Genomic DNA, 18,588 nt, shown 5'->3' with positions numbered 1-18,588 from the left:
AAGTAGAAAAAAAAACAGCTTCTACTTTTGTTCTCATGGATGTAATTTTCTAGCTTAAGGAAGAAAAGTGGAGTTTACTAGAACAATGTTAACAAAGTCATGAAGAAAAAATAAATTTGAAGGTCAGCTTTTATTTCTTTCAGATAAAGTTGATTCAAATTTTACATTTGGATGTCAGGTTCTGTCATACAGACTGCTAATGATAATAGGGTATGTTTTCACTCTTTGGAGTTACATGGGAAGGAGTTATTCCTTCATTTGATGCTTGGTCTGAACTTGTGTTTACTTATGTGTCATATGAGTAAATGAAAAACTAATAAACTGAATCTAGTGAGATGAGAATATTTTAGTAAAATTACTCTCTAAATATCATTCTGGTCATCCTTTTTTTTTATTTGCTCATAATTGAGATGAAATTTGGGCATTATTTAAGCTAGTAGATTATTTTGCCTTCAAAAAGTAGGCTAAAAATATGGACTTCCCGTGGCTTTTTTTTAAGAAAAAGCAAAATATGTATTTACTTACAGCACAGCAGTTCCCAAATGCTGTGTATTTATCACCTGCACAATTTTAGTAATAGGGAATACTATAATTATTCTTTTTTCCTAACACACATACTCTTCAACATAAGAAAAATTGAGCTGAATTCTGATTCTGAGAATGTCAGATTCATGCTGCATTTTGGTTTTGATGACCCTTCACATGGACACTCTTCCTCCTTGATACGAGCTGAAGATACATTTCTTTCTACAAGATTTGTCACACAAAAGCTCATTGACACAGTAACTTCTACTCTTTGAAAAAAGTCTTCATCCACCCAGTTGATCTGGAGAAGTTGTTCTGGTTTATGTCAAAGTAACTCCAGTGACCTTTTTTTTTTTTTTTTTCTTTTGAAAGCAAGAGTGTATTTTGGATATTCTGCAGTGGATCTTCTTTTTAAATAAAATTGTCATTTTTCACTTTACCCAGTCATAGATGCTTTTATATTTGGAATTGTAGAAGTTACATGTGGGAGATTAACTATTGCAAATTCCTCTATACATTCTTAGTATACCTTGAAGATATTCTGCAGGTGACCTACGTTTGGATAGGGAAAGATAAATATTACTTTGGTAATGGTTTTTGTTGTATCACACACTTCTGGTTTTAAATATGCAAATGACATGGTTAGATAGTTTTTGTAAACAATGTTTTTAAAACCTCTCCTGAAATATTGGGAATCCGTTGTTCAACTGATAGTTTATTTGTCTTGAAAGGAAATCGCTGCTCGCTTTATCTTCCAGGCTGAGCAAGTTGTATTGGGGAATAAAAAAGTGTGGCAGCTGACGCGTTTGCAGGCAATCCAGAAAATATCCCAGACATTTCTGAAAGCAGTGGTCCAGGTCTCCCAAATGCCAGTCTGTGTCATTTGGCCACGTGACACATGAGCAGAAAAAAACAGTTTTGACATGATATGAACAGATTTTGTCCACCTCTTTTGGATGTTTCATTTTAAGTTGCTCTAGAAGATACTTCAGAAGCTTAAGACAACCTTTCCTGTTAATTAAATAAGAATTCATTAGGTACTTTCTACATAGTCTGTTCTAAATATGTATTTTAGATATTTAAATACACATTCATGAAAGCAATAAAAATGTTCTTACTCTAATAGAATAACATTTTCAATAATGTTTTGAATAAAATCTGAAAACAAGTGCAGCAATCGGCTGGATAATCCTTGAACCTACTGCTTATGAAGTCAGATTCTAGCAATGAAGGATTTCTACTTTAAACAATAATTTTTGTGCATGCACCACTTTCACTGGTAGCCACAGGAACACAGAAATACAAAGTGTTGGCCAGCAGCGTGCTTACACAGTACAGTCTCCCAGCTGCAGATGCTACCAGTGTAACAGGAACTTGGAGCACGGCTTAGGATTCAAGCTGCTCTTTTGGCTTGGATTTACACTGAAGGAAAAGGCACTACCTTCCTGTGGCACACCACGAGGGCAAGAGGTATATATAGTTTAATATACTGCTAGGTAGGGGCATAGCATGTCTAGTAAGATTCCTAAAGCAAAGACAAAGAATTATGCATTAGTTCTCTTGTGACTTTCTTGATTCAGTACAAGGTGTAATTGAGTAAACTAAGAAGCTGGTTTGCCATTAAGGAGGTTCTGTACCTCGTGGGTTTTGTTCTTTCTCTTTGAAGAAATCTTGAAACCAGTTTTTATTGGAGTGAAAACACATTTATTCATCCTGATCCCATTCAGCAGTTCTTGTCTCACCATTGTTTTAGAAATTGCCTTGGTCTGAAGTGTAATTTTGCTCCCAAAGCTCCGAAAGCTGAGTCACCAGACTTTTAAGCTGGTTCTAGTCGCCATTACTGAAACTTGGTGGGATGAGTCCCATGACTGGAGTGTAGCTATCAATGGCTACAGGCTGTTCAAGAAGGGACAGGCAAGGAAGAAGGGGTGGAGGGGTTGCCCTCTACATCAAGAAATGGATAGAGTATGAAGAGCTGTCTCTGAAGAATAGCCACAAGCAGGTTTAAAGCTTAAGGGTAAGAATTGGAGACCAAGGCAACAAATGGAACCTTGTGGCTGGTGTTTACTACAGGCCACCTGATCAAGGGGAGCCTATTGACAAAGCCTTCTTACTCCAGCTACAGGAGGCATCGTGCTTGCAGGCTCTTGTCCTGCTGGGGGACTTCAACCACCCTGACATCTGCTGGAAAATTAGCACGGCGAGGTGCGGGCAATCGGGGAGACTCCTGGAGTGCACGGAGGATGACTTCTTAAGCCAGGTAATAGACAGCCCTACCAGAGGCGATGCAATACTGGACCTGATGGTCATGAACACAAGTGAGCTAACTGGCGACATCAAGACTGGAGGCAGCCTGGGCTGCAGTTATGGACTGGTGGAGTTCGCAGTCCTGAGGGATACGGGTCAGGCAAAGAGAAAAGTCAGACACTCTGAATTTTAGGAAAGCAAACTTCCATCTGTTCAAGAAATCAGTCAATAGGACCCCCTGGGAAACTGCCTTCAGCAACAGGGGAGCAGAACAGAGCTGGCAGATCTTCAAGGACACTTTCCATGGAGCGCAAGAGCTCTCAATCCCCGGGTATAAGAAATCAGGCAAGGAAGGCAAGAGACCAGCATGGCTGAGTGGAGATCTGCTGGTAAAACTAAAGGGCAAGAAGGAAGTGCACAGGCACTGGCAGCAGGGACAGGTGTCCTGGGAAGAGCATAGGGATGCTGCCTGGTTGTGTAGAGATGGGGTCAGGAAGGGCAAGGATTGAGCTGAACTTGGCAAGGGGGACGCAGAGAATTAATAAGAAGGGCTTCTACAGGTATGTCAGCCAGAAAAGGAAAGTCAAAGAAAGCGTACCCCCCCTGATGAGCAAGACTGGCAAACTGGTGCCCACAGATGAGGAGAAGGCTGAGGTAGTCAAGAACTTTTTTGCCTCAGTCTTCACTGGCAACCTCTCTTCCCATGCCTCTTGAATGGATGGACCTCAAGGTAGGGACTGGAGGAGCACAGTCCCTCCCCCTATAAGAGAAGATCAGGTTCGTGACCACCCGAGGAATGGGACCTGACAAGATTCATCCTAGAGTCCTGAGGGAATTGCCTGTTGTAGTTACCAAGCCACTCTCCATGACATTTGAAAAGCCAGGGCAGTCAGGTGAAGACCCTCGTGACTGGAAAAAGGGAAACATTGCACCTGTTTTTAAAAAGGGTAGCAAGGAGGATCCTGGGAACTGCTGACCTGTCAGCCTCCCCTCTGTGCCTGGGAAGATCATGGAATAGATCCTCCTAGAAGCTATGCTAAGGCACATGAAGGACAGGGAGGTATCCGAGACAGCCAGCATGACTTCACCAAGGGCAAGTCCTGCCTGACCAACCTAGTGGCCTCCTGTGATGGAGTGACTACATCAGTGGGCAAGGGAAGAGCTACAGATGTCATCTGTCTGGACTTCTGTAAGGCCTTTGATACAGTCCCCCACAACATCCTTCTCTCTAAATTGGAGAGATATGGATTTGATGGGTGGACTGTTTGGTGGATGAGGAATTGTTTGGATGGTCGCATCCAGAGGGTAGTGGGCAACAGCTCAATGTCCAGCTGGAGACTGGTGACAAGTGGTGTCCCTCAGGGGTCTGTACTGAGACCACTACTGTTTTAATATCTTCATCAATGACACAAACAGTGGTATCATCGAGTGCACCCTCAGCAAGTTTGCAGATTACACCGAGCTGAGTGGTGTGGTTGACACACCCAAGGGACAGGATACCAGCCAGAGGGACCTGGATGAGCTCAAGAAGTGGGCCCATGTGAACCTCATGAGGTTCAACAAGGCCAAGTGCAAGGTCCTGCACCTGGGTCAGGGCAACCCCCAGCACCAATACAGGCTGGGGGATGAAGGGATGGAGAGCAGCCCTGAGGAGAAGGACTTGGGGGTACTGGTGGATGAAAAGCTGGAAATGAGCCAGCAATGTGCGCTTGCAGCACAGAAAGCTGACCATATCCTGGGCTGCATTGAGAGAAGAATGGCCAGCAGGTTGAGGGAGGTGATTCTGCCCCTCTACTCCACTCTGGTGAGACCCCAGCTGGAGTACTGCGTCCAGCTCTGGGGTCCTCAGCACAGGAGAAACATGGAGCTGTTGGAACAAGTCCAGAGGAGGGCCACGAAGATGATCAGAGGGCTGGAACACCTCTCCTACGAGGAAAGGTTCACTGCAGGGGGGTGGGACTAAATGACCTTTAAAGGTCCCTTCCAACCCAAACCATTCTATGATTCCATGGTTCTTCTGAACAGGACTGAGTTTGGGAAAGATTATTTAACAAGTATTTAGCTTCCTAAGGCAAGTCTGGAGTGTAAAACTGTGATGTAATTTGTTTCTACCTCTTGCTGAGTAACCCAAGTCAGATATTGAGCAAGTACATGCAGTGTTGTACTGCTATAGAACAATGACACCTAAAAGCCTTATTCTTGCTCCCTATTATGAGTAATTAGTCTTAGATCAAATTCTTAAACTGAAACAGTGCTAGTATGGCTCATGCAGGCTTAAAGTATTCATATGAAATACCAACCTACAGCACTTTGGTCCATCAGATTCACAACATGTCTTTGCGTTGCCGTGGTTGTTCAGCAGGGCCTTCTCAATATGCGAGAAAGAGAGTCGCCAGGTGTTTCCTAAAGTTGAGTACAAGATTGTTAAATTATTACACAGCAGTAAATACCAGTGTCTGTAACCAAAAGAAAAAAAGTCACTTTATAATTGACTTAATTTTAAATATCAGCAATTTCTTTGAGCTTTAAAAAAAAAAAATCATAATTCAGTGACTACAATTACTTAATTCCTCCTTAATTCCCCTGCTGCTCCAAAGACAATTAGAATGTTATTAATATAGGACATAATTGTTCAGATGCTTTAACTATATTCTTAAGGATGTTTGGATTTACTTTAAAATTAAGCCTAATTCTGAACCTCTCCTACATTTGTTGAACGTGATTTGGGGAACTACACTACTCAAAGAAATCTACTACCTTTGAATTTCTGTTCTATTAGCCTTACTGCGTAACCATTCTGGTTTTGAATTAAAAAAAATCTGCATCATTGTTTTCAATTTCTTTGTGCAAGTAATAGGCTTGAGAGTTTGTCTCAGGTAAGGTGACTGTTCTAAAGCATTTGTTTTTGTTCTTCTGGTAATGTTTCTGAAAAGAACGATTAATATAGCTCAGCCTCCTGTTTTTAAAGCACCAGCAATCATTTTTCTCTTCATTAACGGAAGTTAGACTGTTTCCCTTGCCTCTTTCGTTCAGTTACTCTTTGCACTTAATTTTCACAGAATAAGATAGCTCAGTAGAGCAGTAATGATTTATTTGGCATTGTTAAGATGGGCATGCTAATTAAAAACAAAACAACAAAAAAACCCAACCAAAAACACACACACACACAAAAAAAAAAACCCAAACAAAAAAACAACAGATTGCCTGAACTCTTTTTGCTGAAATTGTCTGTTCTCATAATGCAATGACAAGTTGGGATGTTTCCTCAAGCTAATGTAGGCTTGCTGTGAGAGGGGTCTGAAGAAAAAAAAATATGTTGTAACCATTCCAGAGTTCAATGAGAAATAATGTATCTTCCTAGAAAACTACACAGTTTACTTCCTGCAGAAGGAGGTAACTTGTATAGGCAGTCCCACTTACAGGGATGTTCCTTGCCTTTTTAGAAATTTTTAATTTTTTTTTTCTTACAAAGCAAAGGAGTGGATGTTGCTGTTAAGTACAGCACTAGCACAGAAGAGGTTCATGTTCATGTGTCTGACTTAGATTTAATATAATGCTCTTAGGAATGGTTAGTGTACAGCCTGGCAGAGCTGTTCTGCCTTTAGGTTTCAGTACAGGATAAGCAGTGTCACAAGTCTGATGTTTTAAAGAGGGATTTCAATTGATCTGGATATATCCAGGATAAGATAAAGATCTGTACCTCAAAGGCAGAATTCTGAACAGAATCTGGATACCCTTTTTATAGCACTTGTAAGTTGCAGAGAAGGTATTTTGTAACTTATTGTCTGTATTTGAGGTACCTCTTAGAACCTTTTCTCTTTTGTTTTGTTTGGCTACTAAATAAAGTGGTTTATTTCTCATGTCTCCCCTGACTTTTCTTCCCAGCCACTGTTCAATTTTGAGGCCATCCTGTGTGCTGGGCGGCCAGCTCTGCTGAACTTCCAGTGTCAAGATGATGTCCACTGATATTTCTGCTGGAGGTTTTTTGATCTGAAGAGTTATTGCAGGGCTTCCAGCCTTTTTCCTTTTCACAGTTACTTCCACATCTAGTAACAAAGAATAAATTAATTTTTATATATATTCTTTTATATATTAGAAACTTTTATAAATTAGAAATTTTTTTTAAAATGCTAAGGTTTTTACTTAAAAGGAATTTATAATCAATCAAAAGAAATATCTGGGTTCAGTCACTGGCTCTTTATCCTACAGGATATGGATTTTAAAGAAAACATTAAAAAGGCCTGTTGAGTTCTATGAAATAAGGAACGCTCTTGTTGAACTACTGTGTTTGTTTGATTTACTATGTCTACAGAATCAGAAATACGGTTATGTTTTCCAATGAACTGCTTCACTGTTGAAAACACTGAGAGTGAAAGAGATTTGGCCACAATGTTTCTGAAGGCTTTGGAGAAAGAGAGCACCCTAAAAGGGGATATATTTTCTTTATAGATCGATGTAAAATATGAGATAATGTATAAAAGAAAGCTTTTCCTTTGGCTACCAGTTCCGCAAATGGCTCTCTGAATACAGAAGATAGATTCAAAATATATAGGTCATGCAGGAAGTACCGAGCACACAACAGAACCCTTAATATTCATTATTTTCATACAGAAAGAGGATTGTATAGCAGAGCAACGGGTTAATCACATAACTTGATTTACTCTGATGTACCTGTCGTGATTCTTAGCACAAGAACAAACTTGAGATACCTGGGACAGGAGGGGTTACAGTTATAGCTACATTGCCACAAAGAGACTTTTGACGGGGGGGAAAAAAAAAAACATATTTTATTAATGACAGGGCAATGCATATGCACAATGTAACTGGATTTTTAGCACTCCTAGGTGAAGCTTAGGTGTTCTCCTAAGTGTTCTCCCAGTACTTACTTTTAATGTTTTTTACTTCTCGTTTAATAATTTCTCTTAGTGCTTCAAGCATTTTAAAGGCTGACAATTTTCCATCTTCATCTAAAAACTTCTGCAAATACTTTTCTTTTGGATTTCTTTTGAATGTTAGATAATAATATGCTCCGGTGTCATCACATTCATCCAGCTGCAGTCTTGCAACAGGCATTACAAGCATGATGTCAAACTCATTTGGTTCAGATATCTGCAAAGTACGAGAATACAGCAGTCAATGTGCAACTTAGGTTTTATTCCCTTTAGGCTTTTATACCGGTTGTGGTTTTATCTACAACTGCATCGGTGTACTTATGTCTGCTGTGAAATATGAGCTTATTTCTGTGGATTTGTGTTACAAGATTGTTGTGCATTCAAGTGGAGAAGAGCAATTTTCTGATAGCAGTTCATTTTTGAGCTTTCCAAGTTATTAATTTTTAAGAGAGTTTTAAGATTCTTAAGCTGTTCAGAGTAATGCAGAAATGCTGATCTTAGTCATCCTTTTGCACATAGGAATCAGCTGTGAGGGAAAAAAAAAAAAAAAAGCACTGCCGTGCCTGAGGCTAGTTTGGGAAAAAAAAGTGTCCCCATGTTTGACTTTGTTTCTGATTGAGCTGGAACCAGAAAAAAAAGGTATTGCTATTTCTCTTGCTTTTTGAAAAAACTATAAACTAAAACTTGGCACAGAGCCTTTCATGCAGTGCTAGACCCGAGTCGTCCAGTTACACTGGGCTTACCTGCGTGCTGTGCAAGGGCAGGGGCTTGCTGCGGCTTTAAAGCGAGTCCCGTTCCGGCAGCGTCTTTTACTAAATGCACGTACATTCCTCTTTCGGTAAGTTAGCTATTTTATAATTAATTATTGTTAATTAACGTAGTATCCTTAATCCTTAAAGTCTTTTCTTGTCGGGATGGGCCAACTTACAGCTGTTCTGAAGCGCCAGGAGCAGCGCGAAGCAGGTTTGTGGGAGCCCCCCGCCGCCCCCTGCGCTTGCCGGCCGCCGGGGATTCGCCTGCCGCCGCGCACACCGCCCCTCCACCCGGCTACGCTGCGGCACCAGCCCGAAGCCCAGCCCGGCCCGGCACCTCGGCTGCGTGCCCCCCAGCCCCGTCGGACCCACCTTGACGTGCTCGTAGTAGCTGCCGGCGCCCAGCCGCTCGATGGAGCTGAAGCTGCCGTCCGTGCTGCGGATGGTCTGGATCAGGTGCGAGACGACCTGGTTCACCAGCCCCGACGCCTCGGACACGTCCTGGCGGCCCAGGCTGAGCCGCGACAGCACCTCCCGGAGGCGCAGGCCGCCCGCTGCCGACGGGGGGCTGCAGGCGGCCACGGGGGGGGGCGACCGCCCCGTCGGGCACCGCTGCTCGCCTCCGCGCCGCGGGGGCTCGGGCAGCCGGTGCCGCGCTCCGAGGAGCGGAGGGCGCCTCTCCCCCGTCTGCTGCCGGGCCTGCCGGCAGGCTCCTGCCGACGGAGGCTCGCCGCGCCGGGCGGCCGCGTCGGGTGGTGTCTCCGTCCCGCCGCGGCGCCCGGAGGGTGGCGGCGCGACCCCTGCTACCGCCAGCGCCGCCCGGGCTGCCGCCAGCGCCGCGGCCCCGCGAGGAGCTGCGGGCTGCGCCCCTCGCCGCGCCCCGGCCCCGCGGGGCTGCGGGCCGCGCTCCCCGCCGGCCCCGCTCCCCTTTGCCGCCGCCGCCGTCCATGGCCTCCACTCCCTCTCCGCACCCGCAGGACGGCGAGCGCGCGCTCGCGGGAGGTGGTTTCCCGCCTCTCGCCTCAGGCAAGTTCCTGTTCCAGGCAGCGCGCCCCCGCCGAGGAAACGAAACCCCCGCCGGGCGGGGGGCCAGGCCACCCGCGCACAGCTGCGCTGCCCGGCCCTGCCTGGATCTGCCCGACAGCCCGGGCGCGGGAAACCTCCGGCAGCCGGGCCGGGCCATCCCGGGGGCGCGGCTGCCCGCCTCCTTCCGACCCACTGGGAGCATTTTCCCGCTCTCAGGCGGCCCCACCCGCCCGCGGGGCGAGGGCACGCGGGCACCGGCACCGCGCGGCCTCACCAGCCGCTCGCTACCGCCAGAGTAGCAGTAAGCGCCGCCCGCCGGGGCTGCTCCTCACGGAGCGGGGAAACAGGCGACCGCACAGGGACGCCCTGCCTGGCACCGCCGCTACCACCTGGAGCGCACGGCTCTACCGCTCCCGCCCCCAGCAGACGAGACGCGGCGGCGTGCCCGCCCCTCGCTTCCGGTTCCGCCGCTGCCGGGCGGGCTCTCACTGCCGCTGCCGGTAGGCGCCATGTTGTTGCGTAGGAGCTGGCGTCGCCTGGCGCTACCCCCGGCTCCGCGCCCCGGGCACCGCCGGGCGGGCAGCGGGGCCGGGTCAGCGGCGGCACCGCGTTTCGAGGTGGTGGTGATCGGTGGGGGCCATGCGGGGACGGAGGCGGCGGCGGCGGCCGCTCGCGGCGGGGCCCGCACTCTGCTGCTCACACACAAGATCAGCACCATCGGTACCGCCGGGGCTGCCCGGGTCGGGTCGGGGCCGGGCTCGGTCGCGGGCGGAGGGGGGATGGTACCGCGCGGAGCCGGCGCGGCCTGCCGCTGCCGTCCGGGCCGGGACCGTTTCCTGCGGGCTCCTCGGGGCTCCCTGGTGCGGGGAGCGGCGCTGAGCCTGGGAGGTTGCGGGAGCTTCGGGCGGCGGTGGTGAGGGGTGTCCGTGTGTCCCCTCCCTAGGAGAGATGTCCTGCAACCCCTCCTTCGGTGGCATCGGGAAGGGGCATCTTATGAGAGAGGTGGACGCCCTGGACGGACTCTGCGGCCGGGTCTGCGACGGCTCCGGGGTCCATTACAAGGTGCTGAACCGCTGCAAGGGCCCGGCCGTGTGGGGCCTCCGCGCCCAGATCGACCGCGGCCGCTACAAGGAGAACATGCAGGTGAGAGCGGGCGGGGGCCGGCGCCGGGGCGGGCTGCGAGCGGAGCCGGAGCGCCTCGCTGCCCTCCCGCGGGGACGCTGGCGGGTTGCGCTTGGCTTTGTGCAGAGATCGGCCGGTGTCTCTGAGAACTCGGCCCGAGGCGTCCGTGTGCAGCGGCGGGGGCGGCTGCTGTGCGGTGCGGTTGGACGGGCGGAGCAGCCTTGCCCGAGCCCGCGGCTCCGCTGCCCCGCAGCGCCCCGAGGCAGCCGCACCTGCGTGCCCCAGCCGAGGCGGAGGGGTTGGAGAGCATCGGCTTGGGAACGGGAGTGCTGGTGTGGGTGGTAGCCCCGAGGTCACCCTGTGTAAGGGTGCATAAACCGCGTGTGGGGATATCTGTACAGAGAGCCTGGTAAAAATGGCAGCCGCTGTTATATGGGAGTGGTGGTATTTTAAGAGAAAGTCGAGACCAATGACTAGTTTAAAAACGCATTTTTATTTCCAGCGATTTTTTTGTGTATTTGTTAGAGTATTAGAAGGAATTACTCAAATCTGAAGTACTAGGATAAACTACAGACAATGATGGAGGACAGATTGGGGTTTTTTTTTAAATATTTTCCTATCAAACCTAGATACCTTTCTGTTTGGTACTTCAATGCAGTGTAAGTTGTTGGAGCTCGGCATAGTTTAAAAAATTATCTAGCACTTTATATACAGGTCAGGCTTCATGACCAAATAGTTTCTTTTGAGCTTAAATTCTTATCCATGAATGAAAAGTTCTGCTTCTGTCACAGTTTAAAGCTGGGCTGGCTATTACACCGGTGGCACATGCTCTCTATTTAACCCTTCCCCCCCCAGAAGGGGAAGGAAAAGAGAAAAGAGAGAGACTTGCAGGTTGGAAAGTTAAAACAGTTTTAATGAATTATAATAATGAAAAAGAGTATAGTAATAATAATGGAAATAAATAAATGTATACAAATGTATACAAAACCAAGATCGAGCTCCCCTGATGGCAGTCATGTCACCACTGGGTGTCTGCCAAGTGACCTGGTGAGAATGGAAGAGGGTGATAGATGTTTTGGAAATCAGCAGGGTTTGGGACTGCCCATATGTCTCATAACTTCCTAAATTTTTGCAGTAACTCCTTTCATGACAGAAAGAAATCCTTAACACACCACTGTTGACAGTTCATGAGGCGTCTGTGGAGGATCTTCTCTTGGCAGAGCCAGAACCAGACCATCCTGGGAAATGCCAAGTCACAGGAGTCGTTCTGGGTATGTGCTAGTAACTCAGTAAGCACCTTCAGTTACTCTATACTAAGAGCAGCCTTTGGGATGAACATTTCTGATTCAGTAGTGAGAAGGTTGATTTGGCTGACAGAGGTGATTTAGACCAAGTGTGACCTAAACTAGGTTAATACATGTAATGCGATGAAAAACATACTTGGATTGATAGGATATTGGCAGGTTACACGTTTAATTTTGTTTGGGCTAGTGATACAGAATTCTATGCTGCGTTTTGAGATTTTATTTGGTAAATGGTGTGTGCTGCCGAGAGCGTTAGGGCAGTGGTGTCCTGTTACTAGCAGACTCATGCTTTATTACCCTTTGCTGTTCTAGTAAATGACCTTTCCAAAATAAAGGCCTGGATGGGAATTTTTCCCAGGGATGTGTTTTCTGGGGCTTTGTTGATACTGAAATATGTGCATCTCTGAAAACGCTGTTTCAGGGGATGGGAGCACAGTACATGCTGGGAGTGTTATCCTGACCACCGGTACTTTTCTGAGAGGTATGGTCCTCATCGGACTGGAGATGCACCCAGCCGGGCGGCTAGGAGACCAGCCAGCCATCGGGCTGGCTCAGACTCTGGAGAAACTGGGATTTGCTGTGGGCAGGCTGAAGACTGGTACACCGCCCCGACTTGCCAAAGACACAATTGACTTCAGTGGTCTGGAGGAACGTGCAGCTGACAATCCTCCGGTGCCGTTCAGCTTCCTCAGCGAGGCTGTGTGGATCAAGGTGGGGTAGCACACATCAGATGCACGTAGAGGGAGGTGGGGAGCGGTTCTGGGAATGTCATGCTCAGAATCAGCCAGGGAGTTGATGGCTGGGAAAGGGAGCTGGGCTGTATTCATACTGGAGGCGTTATGTTTGTGAGGATTCTCTGTGCAAAGGGAGAAATTGCTTGTTTTCTTTTGAAAGCAAGTACTGTTTTCTTCTCACTTCCCAACTTGAGAACCAAACTTTCTTTACTTTTAGATTCAGAATTGCGTGAAATACGATATTGTTAGTAGTAGTATTCATGTGCTGGTTACATGGGTGGTTTACAAAATGCTTCCAGTATTAGACCTGTATTGTGGAGATGTATGATGTCTTGCTTGTTACCCCAGCTCTAGAATAAGATTAAAATGTTGAAATTAGAGGTCATTAGTAGTGTTGACTAGGAAAGAGAAAGGGTGGAGTTGTCCACAGAGCTCAGAGGTTGCATGTTAACAGTAACTGAAAAGCAGAAGAAACTCAATTTTCCAAAGAAAGTTTTGGAAAATGGATGGCGTTCCTACACGATGTAGTTAAACAGCACAGAATTAAGTATCAGGAGTTAATTTGTCCCAGAGCATATAGGAATTGTGATAACCTATTATAATCGGGGTGGGGTGAAAGTAATATCACTTTAAATCCTCAGTATGTGTAGGAAAGGTTTTAAGGAGTTGAGGTGCAACATTATTGCTAATTTGAATGTGAGTACATTGACTCGCTTTCAGAAAAATCAGTGAAATACTTTACATGGTGTTTTTTTCCAAACCTTGAATTTTTCATGTTAATTGCAGGGGTTTGAGAGATTTCTTTTTTTTTCTTCAGCAAACTCTTTAATTGGCTGTTAGCTGTAGGGTCATCACTTACTCCTCTTCAAAGCTTTGAATTCCTGTGCTTAATTTGAATGCTGTGATACAACGTGTTGCTTTAATAGGAATATCCATCCTGTAATTAGGAGTACAGGGTATAGAATAGAACTTGAATTCTGGAATCCCAAGTTCTGTTCGGTTCTTGGTCTGCTTTTGGGCATGTTGCTCAAGCTCTCTGATTGCTCGTGTTCTGTCTGTACAGTGGGTATGACAGCACTACCCACCTCTCCAGGAAGTGAGAGCCAACTGTCATGGAAAAGCCCTTGGAGAGCCTCAAACAGAGTTGTTCAGTAAGAGTACGGTGTTGTGACTGGATTAACTTAAAGTGAGCTTTGGCCTCTTTCAGCCAGAAGATCAGCTGTCATGTTACCTGACTCACACTACCCTGAAAGCCCAGCAAATTATCTGTGATAACCTCCACCTGAACAACCATGTAAGGGAGACAACGAGGGGCCCACGGTAAGTAAGTGGCATCACGCAAGGCTATCGATGGCACGAGCTGACAGTCTGAAGCTGTGGGTCTCCCCTGCTTTACTTCTGGAAAGTTACTTTTTCTCCATGTCAGGTGGTGCTCATGGCTATTTACTGTTGCAGGTACTGCCCCTCTCTTGAATCAAAGGTTCTGCGCTTCCCAAACCGAGAACATCAGGTGTGGCTGGAGCCTGAAGGCTTGGAGTCCAATGTCATTTACCCCCAAGGCATGTCGATGACGCTGCCACCTGAGCTCCAGGAGCAGGTGATCAAATCCATCCCAGGCTTGGAAAAAGCCAAGATGTTACAGCCAGGTGAGAGGGGTGAATAGTTTTAAATCTATTTGTTGTATTGATTGCCAGTTAATAAAAAACAGATTTTGTTTAGAGCAGAGCATAGCAAAGCAAAGGAAATATGAAATGAAGTTAATTCTTGGATGCAGGGATTTTTCCTTGATTGTTTTTAAATCGTAAATAAAAGCTGATAACCTAAGCCATTCTGCCCCACTGATTGCCTCTACTGATAAACAGGGACCTTCAAAATCCCTCCCATAAGATCTGTCTTGTTGTTTGTCATAGGCTACGGGGTGCAATATGATTTTTTAGATCCCCGTCAACTGACTGCTTCTCTCGAGTCTCATCTTGTTCAGCGCCTCTTCTTTGCAGGCCAGATAAATGGCACTACAGGCTATGAAGAAGCTGCAGCTCAGGTGGGTGAATCTGATCATGTATACTCAGCGCTCGGAAAGGGATATTGCCTTGGCATTTGTCTTTGATGCGCAGTCTTGCTAAGCCCATCTTTTGCTAATGAAATGTTCTTTTCTTGCTTACCCCTATTCCAGACTTGCCCAGATATGTTTACTTATTATCTACAATTGCTGTTACAGATTGCAGTAACAAATGTAATTGGAAGCACTATCAAGTGTTTTGGCATGGAGACTGTGCAATGGGTATAATTGAAAACATGGGAATTGTCTATGATCCTGTCAGCAGGGGCCAAGAAGCCCTTCAGACACTCGTCGTATCGCAAGAAAGAAACTGCCTAGATTACTAGCAGACACTATTGCATTTTCCAGGGTACAGTTTGATACATGAGTCTTTGGAGGCAGATGTGCTGGTATTTTAGCCACAAAGAGACCAATAAATGTTTTTTTGTTTTGTTTTCTGTCTGCTTAGGGTGTGATTGCTGGGATCAATGCTTGCCTGCGGGTTCACGGCAAGCCCCCTTTCATTGTCAGTCGCACCGAAGGCTACGTTGGTGTCCTGATCGATGACCTTACCACTCTGGGCACCAGCGAGCCATACCGGATGTTCACCAGCCGCGTGGAGTTCCGCATGTCCCTCCGGCCTGACAATGCCGATGCCAGGCTCACCCACAGAGGTATTTTATTAGGGTGGCTCCTGCAGTGAGCAGCCCTGCCTGATTGTTGACCTTTGTCTCATATGCCATCTGTCTTTGCAGGTTTTGAAGAAGCTGGGTGTGTGTCACAGCAGCGGTATGAACAAGCAGTGAAGATGAGAGCTGCTTTAGAGGATGGAATTGCAACACTAAAATCCCTTCAGCTCAGCAAATCCAAATGGTCCCAGTTAATACCAGAAGTTCCCATCAGTAGCAGTCGAAGGTCGCCTGTCAGGTAAAGGTTACAGCTGAAGCTTTCTGGTCTGACCTGCGCTTGCTTTCGCACATCTGGCTAGTGGTTTCACAGCATTTGCCCATCCTTCCTGAAGCTGTCAGTACTCCAAGATTCCAGCTTTATCACCTTTAGGGGACAGACACCTGATATTTGCCCTTGCTTCCCTTATCCATCCTTTATCTCACCTTATCTTTTCTGTTTTTTTAAATCAGTGACTAAGACCTGGCTGACTCAATCTGTGTGAAAGGTTCCCCTTGATGCCCTTACCTTATCCCCTTTATCTGGCTGTTCATTTCTCATAAAGAGCCCCTCTTCAAGAGTTTAACAGCTCTCTGTGTACTGAGAGGAGACAGTAGGGAGGTGAGCTTGGCTCTGCCGTTGTTCTGGCGTATGCTGAGATCTCTACATGTTTGAGCTGGGAACAGCTGTAAATCTGCCTTACGCAAATGACTGCTTCCTAGCATAAAAACGTACTCTTGTTCTCCACAGTGCCTTTGACATCCTTCAATATCCAGAAGCCAACATGGAGGTTCTGGCAAGGGCTGTCCCAGAGGCCCTGGGAAAGCTTGCTCAATGGAGAGAACTGGCAGAGAGACTGAAAATAGAAGGTAGAGTACAAGAGTTACGATCTGTTAGTGGGATCTGCGTACATTTTGTTCAGTAAGGGGAGAGCCAGCCCATTCATCCCAGTGTGAACACTGTTATCAGAGCATGCACCTTTTACCATAGGCCACAGCCCTATGCAAGCACCTGTGTTTCACTTTGTGGGGTGAGATTAGTTATTCATGTTCACTCCTGCGTTTTCCCTCCTTACTGCTCTGTCAAATAGACCGTCCTTTCTTGGGAGGAGAGGAAAAGCCAACATGTGTATTTTAATTCCTGTAACAAATTAAGGAATATGACTTCTTCCAAAGTAGTGATGTGAATTACAAAGGGCAATGGGCACAAACTGAAACATGGGAAGTTCCATCTAAATATGAGGAAAAACTTCTTTACTTTGAGGGTGACAGAGCACTGGAACAGGCTGCCCAGGGAGGTTGTGCAGTCTCCTTCTCTGGAGATATTCAAAACCCGCCTGGACGCGATCCTGTGCAACGTGCTCTAGGTGAACCTGCTTTGGCAGGGGGTTGGACTAGTTGATCTATAGAGGTCCCTTCCAACCCCAACCATTCTGTGAATTAGGCTTTTTAGTCTGTGAGGCTGGAAACTTGCTTAGGAGCTTTTGACTGTCTCAGTGGAATCGCTCATTCTGCTTTGAAGAATTCCTGCAAGTGATCTGTTGCACGTGAACATCTATATCTGGTGGTCTTGTTTCCCTGATCTTCCATCACAGCTGCTTACGAGTGGTGTGTAGTCAATCAACAGCAGGAAATAGAAGAAGTGCGTCGTGATGAAGCCCTCCGACTGCCAGAGGACTTAGATTACTTTGCTATTGATGCATCGCTCTCAGCAGAGGTGCGGGAGAAACTGGACTTCTAACCGTCCACAGACGGTAAGATACTGGGCCACAGCAAGATTGAACAGCAGTGAAATCCCTTTCTGTGTCTTCCCAAGGGACCTGGGGGGTGAGGAGAATCAGGGAAAGGAATAGCCCACAGATTTTGATCTCATTTCCCACTAGTTTCAGTCTTGGTTAACTTGCTCCTGTTTCTACACGCAGATTGGTGCAGTCAAGCCGCATCCCTGGAATTACACCAGCTGCTTATTGTTAACCTGCTAAGATTTGTGAAAACCAATCACCAGAAGACAGAGAAGCTAAAGCTGTACCTCCGACTGGCAAGTATTTACCAGGAAAAATGTGCTCAGAGAAAGCAACTTCCCAAAGACAGATTTCAGCAGAGTTTTCTAAAGAGGCACAAGAGTACCTTTGTTAAAACACCTTTGTAGAGAAGTGTACACCTCCTGCCGGAGTAGGTGGGAAGATCATCTGTACTCACAAGCCTCTTCACAAATAAAACAGATGCCGGCTGGATCCAAAGCAGTTCTAGTTGTGTCCTGTGGCAGTGTCATTGAGTAGAACAAAGATGACAAATGTGCAAACCTTAAGTAAATGCTCAGGAACCTAAATAAAGCCTGTGATTTTGCCAATCCAAATGAAAAGACAGGGGAATTGCTTTTAAAATTCCACTGAATTGGAAGATGTCAGTCAAAATCTGTTTTAAAGCATGGTGGAAAGGACAGTGTTTTGCTCTTCTGAAATGAGTAAGAAATGTTACCATGCTGAACCCACGGCAGCACAAGAGGATTTGAGCTGGAAAGTGTACTCTGTTGACTTTAGTACTTGTGTTCACAACTGTGCAGTGACTATGCACAGTCTGATGTTTTAGTGTGATGTCAGCCAACAGGAACACTTGCTATGAAAATGTGTGCCACATGAATGTTTAAACTTATGTAGGAGACCGATTGAATGTAAACACTGTATCCTGTTTGGTTTTGTTTTTCTCTAAAATAAACAACGCTTATCTTGAAACTTGCTGAAGAACTTGGTGGTCATTTAGCTTTCAGTAGAGCCTTGGCCGTTCACTGGGTCACAATTCACGCAGGTAAGGTGGGGCAAGTTTCATTACAGAGCTGGTGAGGGCAGCTGGAGCGAGACTCACTGCCTGGGCCAGCATGCTGAGGAAGGTGGGGGCCATGTCAGAACTTGCCCCAGGAACGTCAGCTCTGGGCAGTGTGGTGGCTGACATGCTGAGGGTAGGGGGTGGGTGGCTTCGCAGGCCAGGGGAGTAGGACCAGGGGTTTCTCATCAGCACTGGTCCTGCAACTGGCAGTAATATAACTTGCATCTGAACAAGATACATGTTGGGCAGTCAGTTTGTCATGTACTATCAAGAAACGCTAAATTCAAGCTGTTGCTGCACACCTACTGAATCCGTACCTGACTTACACAGCAGTCTCCAATGCTAGTCTCATTTCTGAACATCTTCTCAATTGACTGGGCAAACAGGCTTGGGAAGAAGTTTTGTTGCAGTTAAATCGTAGAATTGTCTAGGTTGGAAAAGACGCTAAAGATCATTGAGT

At 46.5% G+C, this 18,588-nt stretch overlaps 2 protein-coding genes across 2 annotated transcripts; one reads left to right on the top strand and one right to left on the bottom strand.

Annotated features, from left to right (window-relative positions):
- Positions 1-133: 133 nt before the first annotated feature.
- On the bottom strand, positions 134-9,598 carry CGAS (cyclic GMP-AMP synthase). The gene is given in 6 exon segments (XM_068406258.1): positions 134-1,536; positions 5,073-5,175; positions 6,573-6,818; positions 7,659-7,881; positions 8,789-9,004; positions 9,006-9,598. Coding segments are annotated over 6 exon segments (1,491 nt in total). The 5' UTR covers positions 9,366-9,598; the 3' UTR covers positions 134-1,193.
- Positions 9,599-9,912: 314 nt separating this feature from the next.
- On the top strand, positions 9,913-18,037 carry MTO1 (mitochondrial tRNA translation optimization 1). Its single transcript, XM_068407820.1, is given in 16 exon segments — positions 9,913-10,162; positions 10,386-10,585; positions 11,718-11,835; positions 12,290-12,579; positions 13,810-13,922; positions 14,058-14,248; positions 14,513-14,643; positions 15,110-15,314; positions 15,396-15,567; positions 16,057-16,175; positions 16,901-17,040; positions 17,042-17,059; positions 17,228-17,239; positions 17,241-17,270; positions 17,272-17,329; positions 17,332-18,037. Coding segments are annotated over 16 exon segments (2,118 nt in total). The 5' UTR covers positions 9,913-9,951; the 3' UTR covers positions 17,442-18,037.
- The last annotated feature ends 551 nt before the right edge of the window (positions 18,038-18,588 follow it).

Source organism: Nyctibius grandis, chromosome 1 (assembly GCF_013368605.1).
Source record: "Nyctibius grandis isolate bNycGra1 chromosome 1, bNycGra1.pri, whole genome shotgun sequence".
NCBI lineage: Eukaryota > Metazoa > Chordata > Aves > Nyctibiiformes > Nyctibiidae > Nyctibius > Nyctibius grandis.
This window is presented reverse-complemented; position numbering and strand designations above follow the sequence as displayed.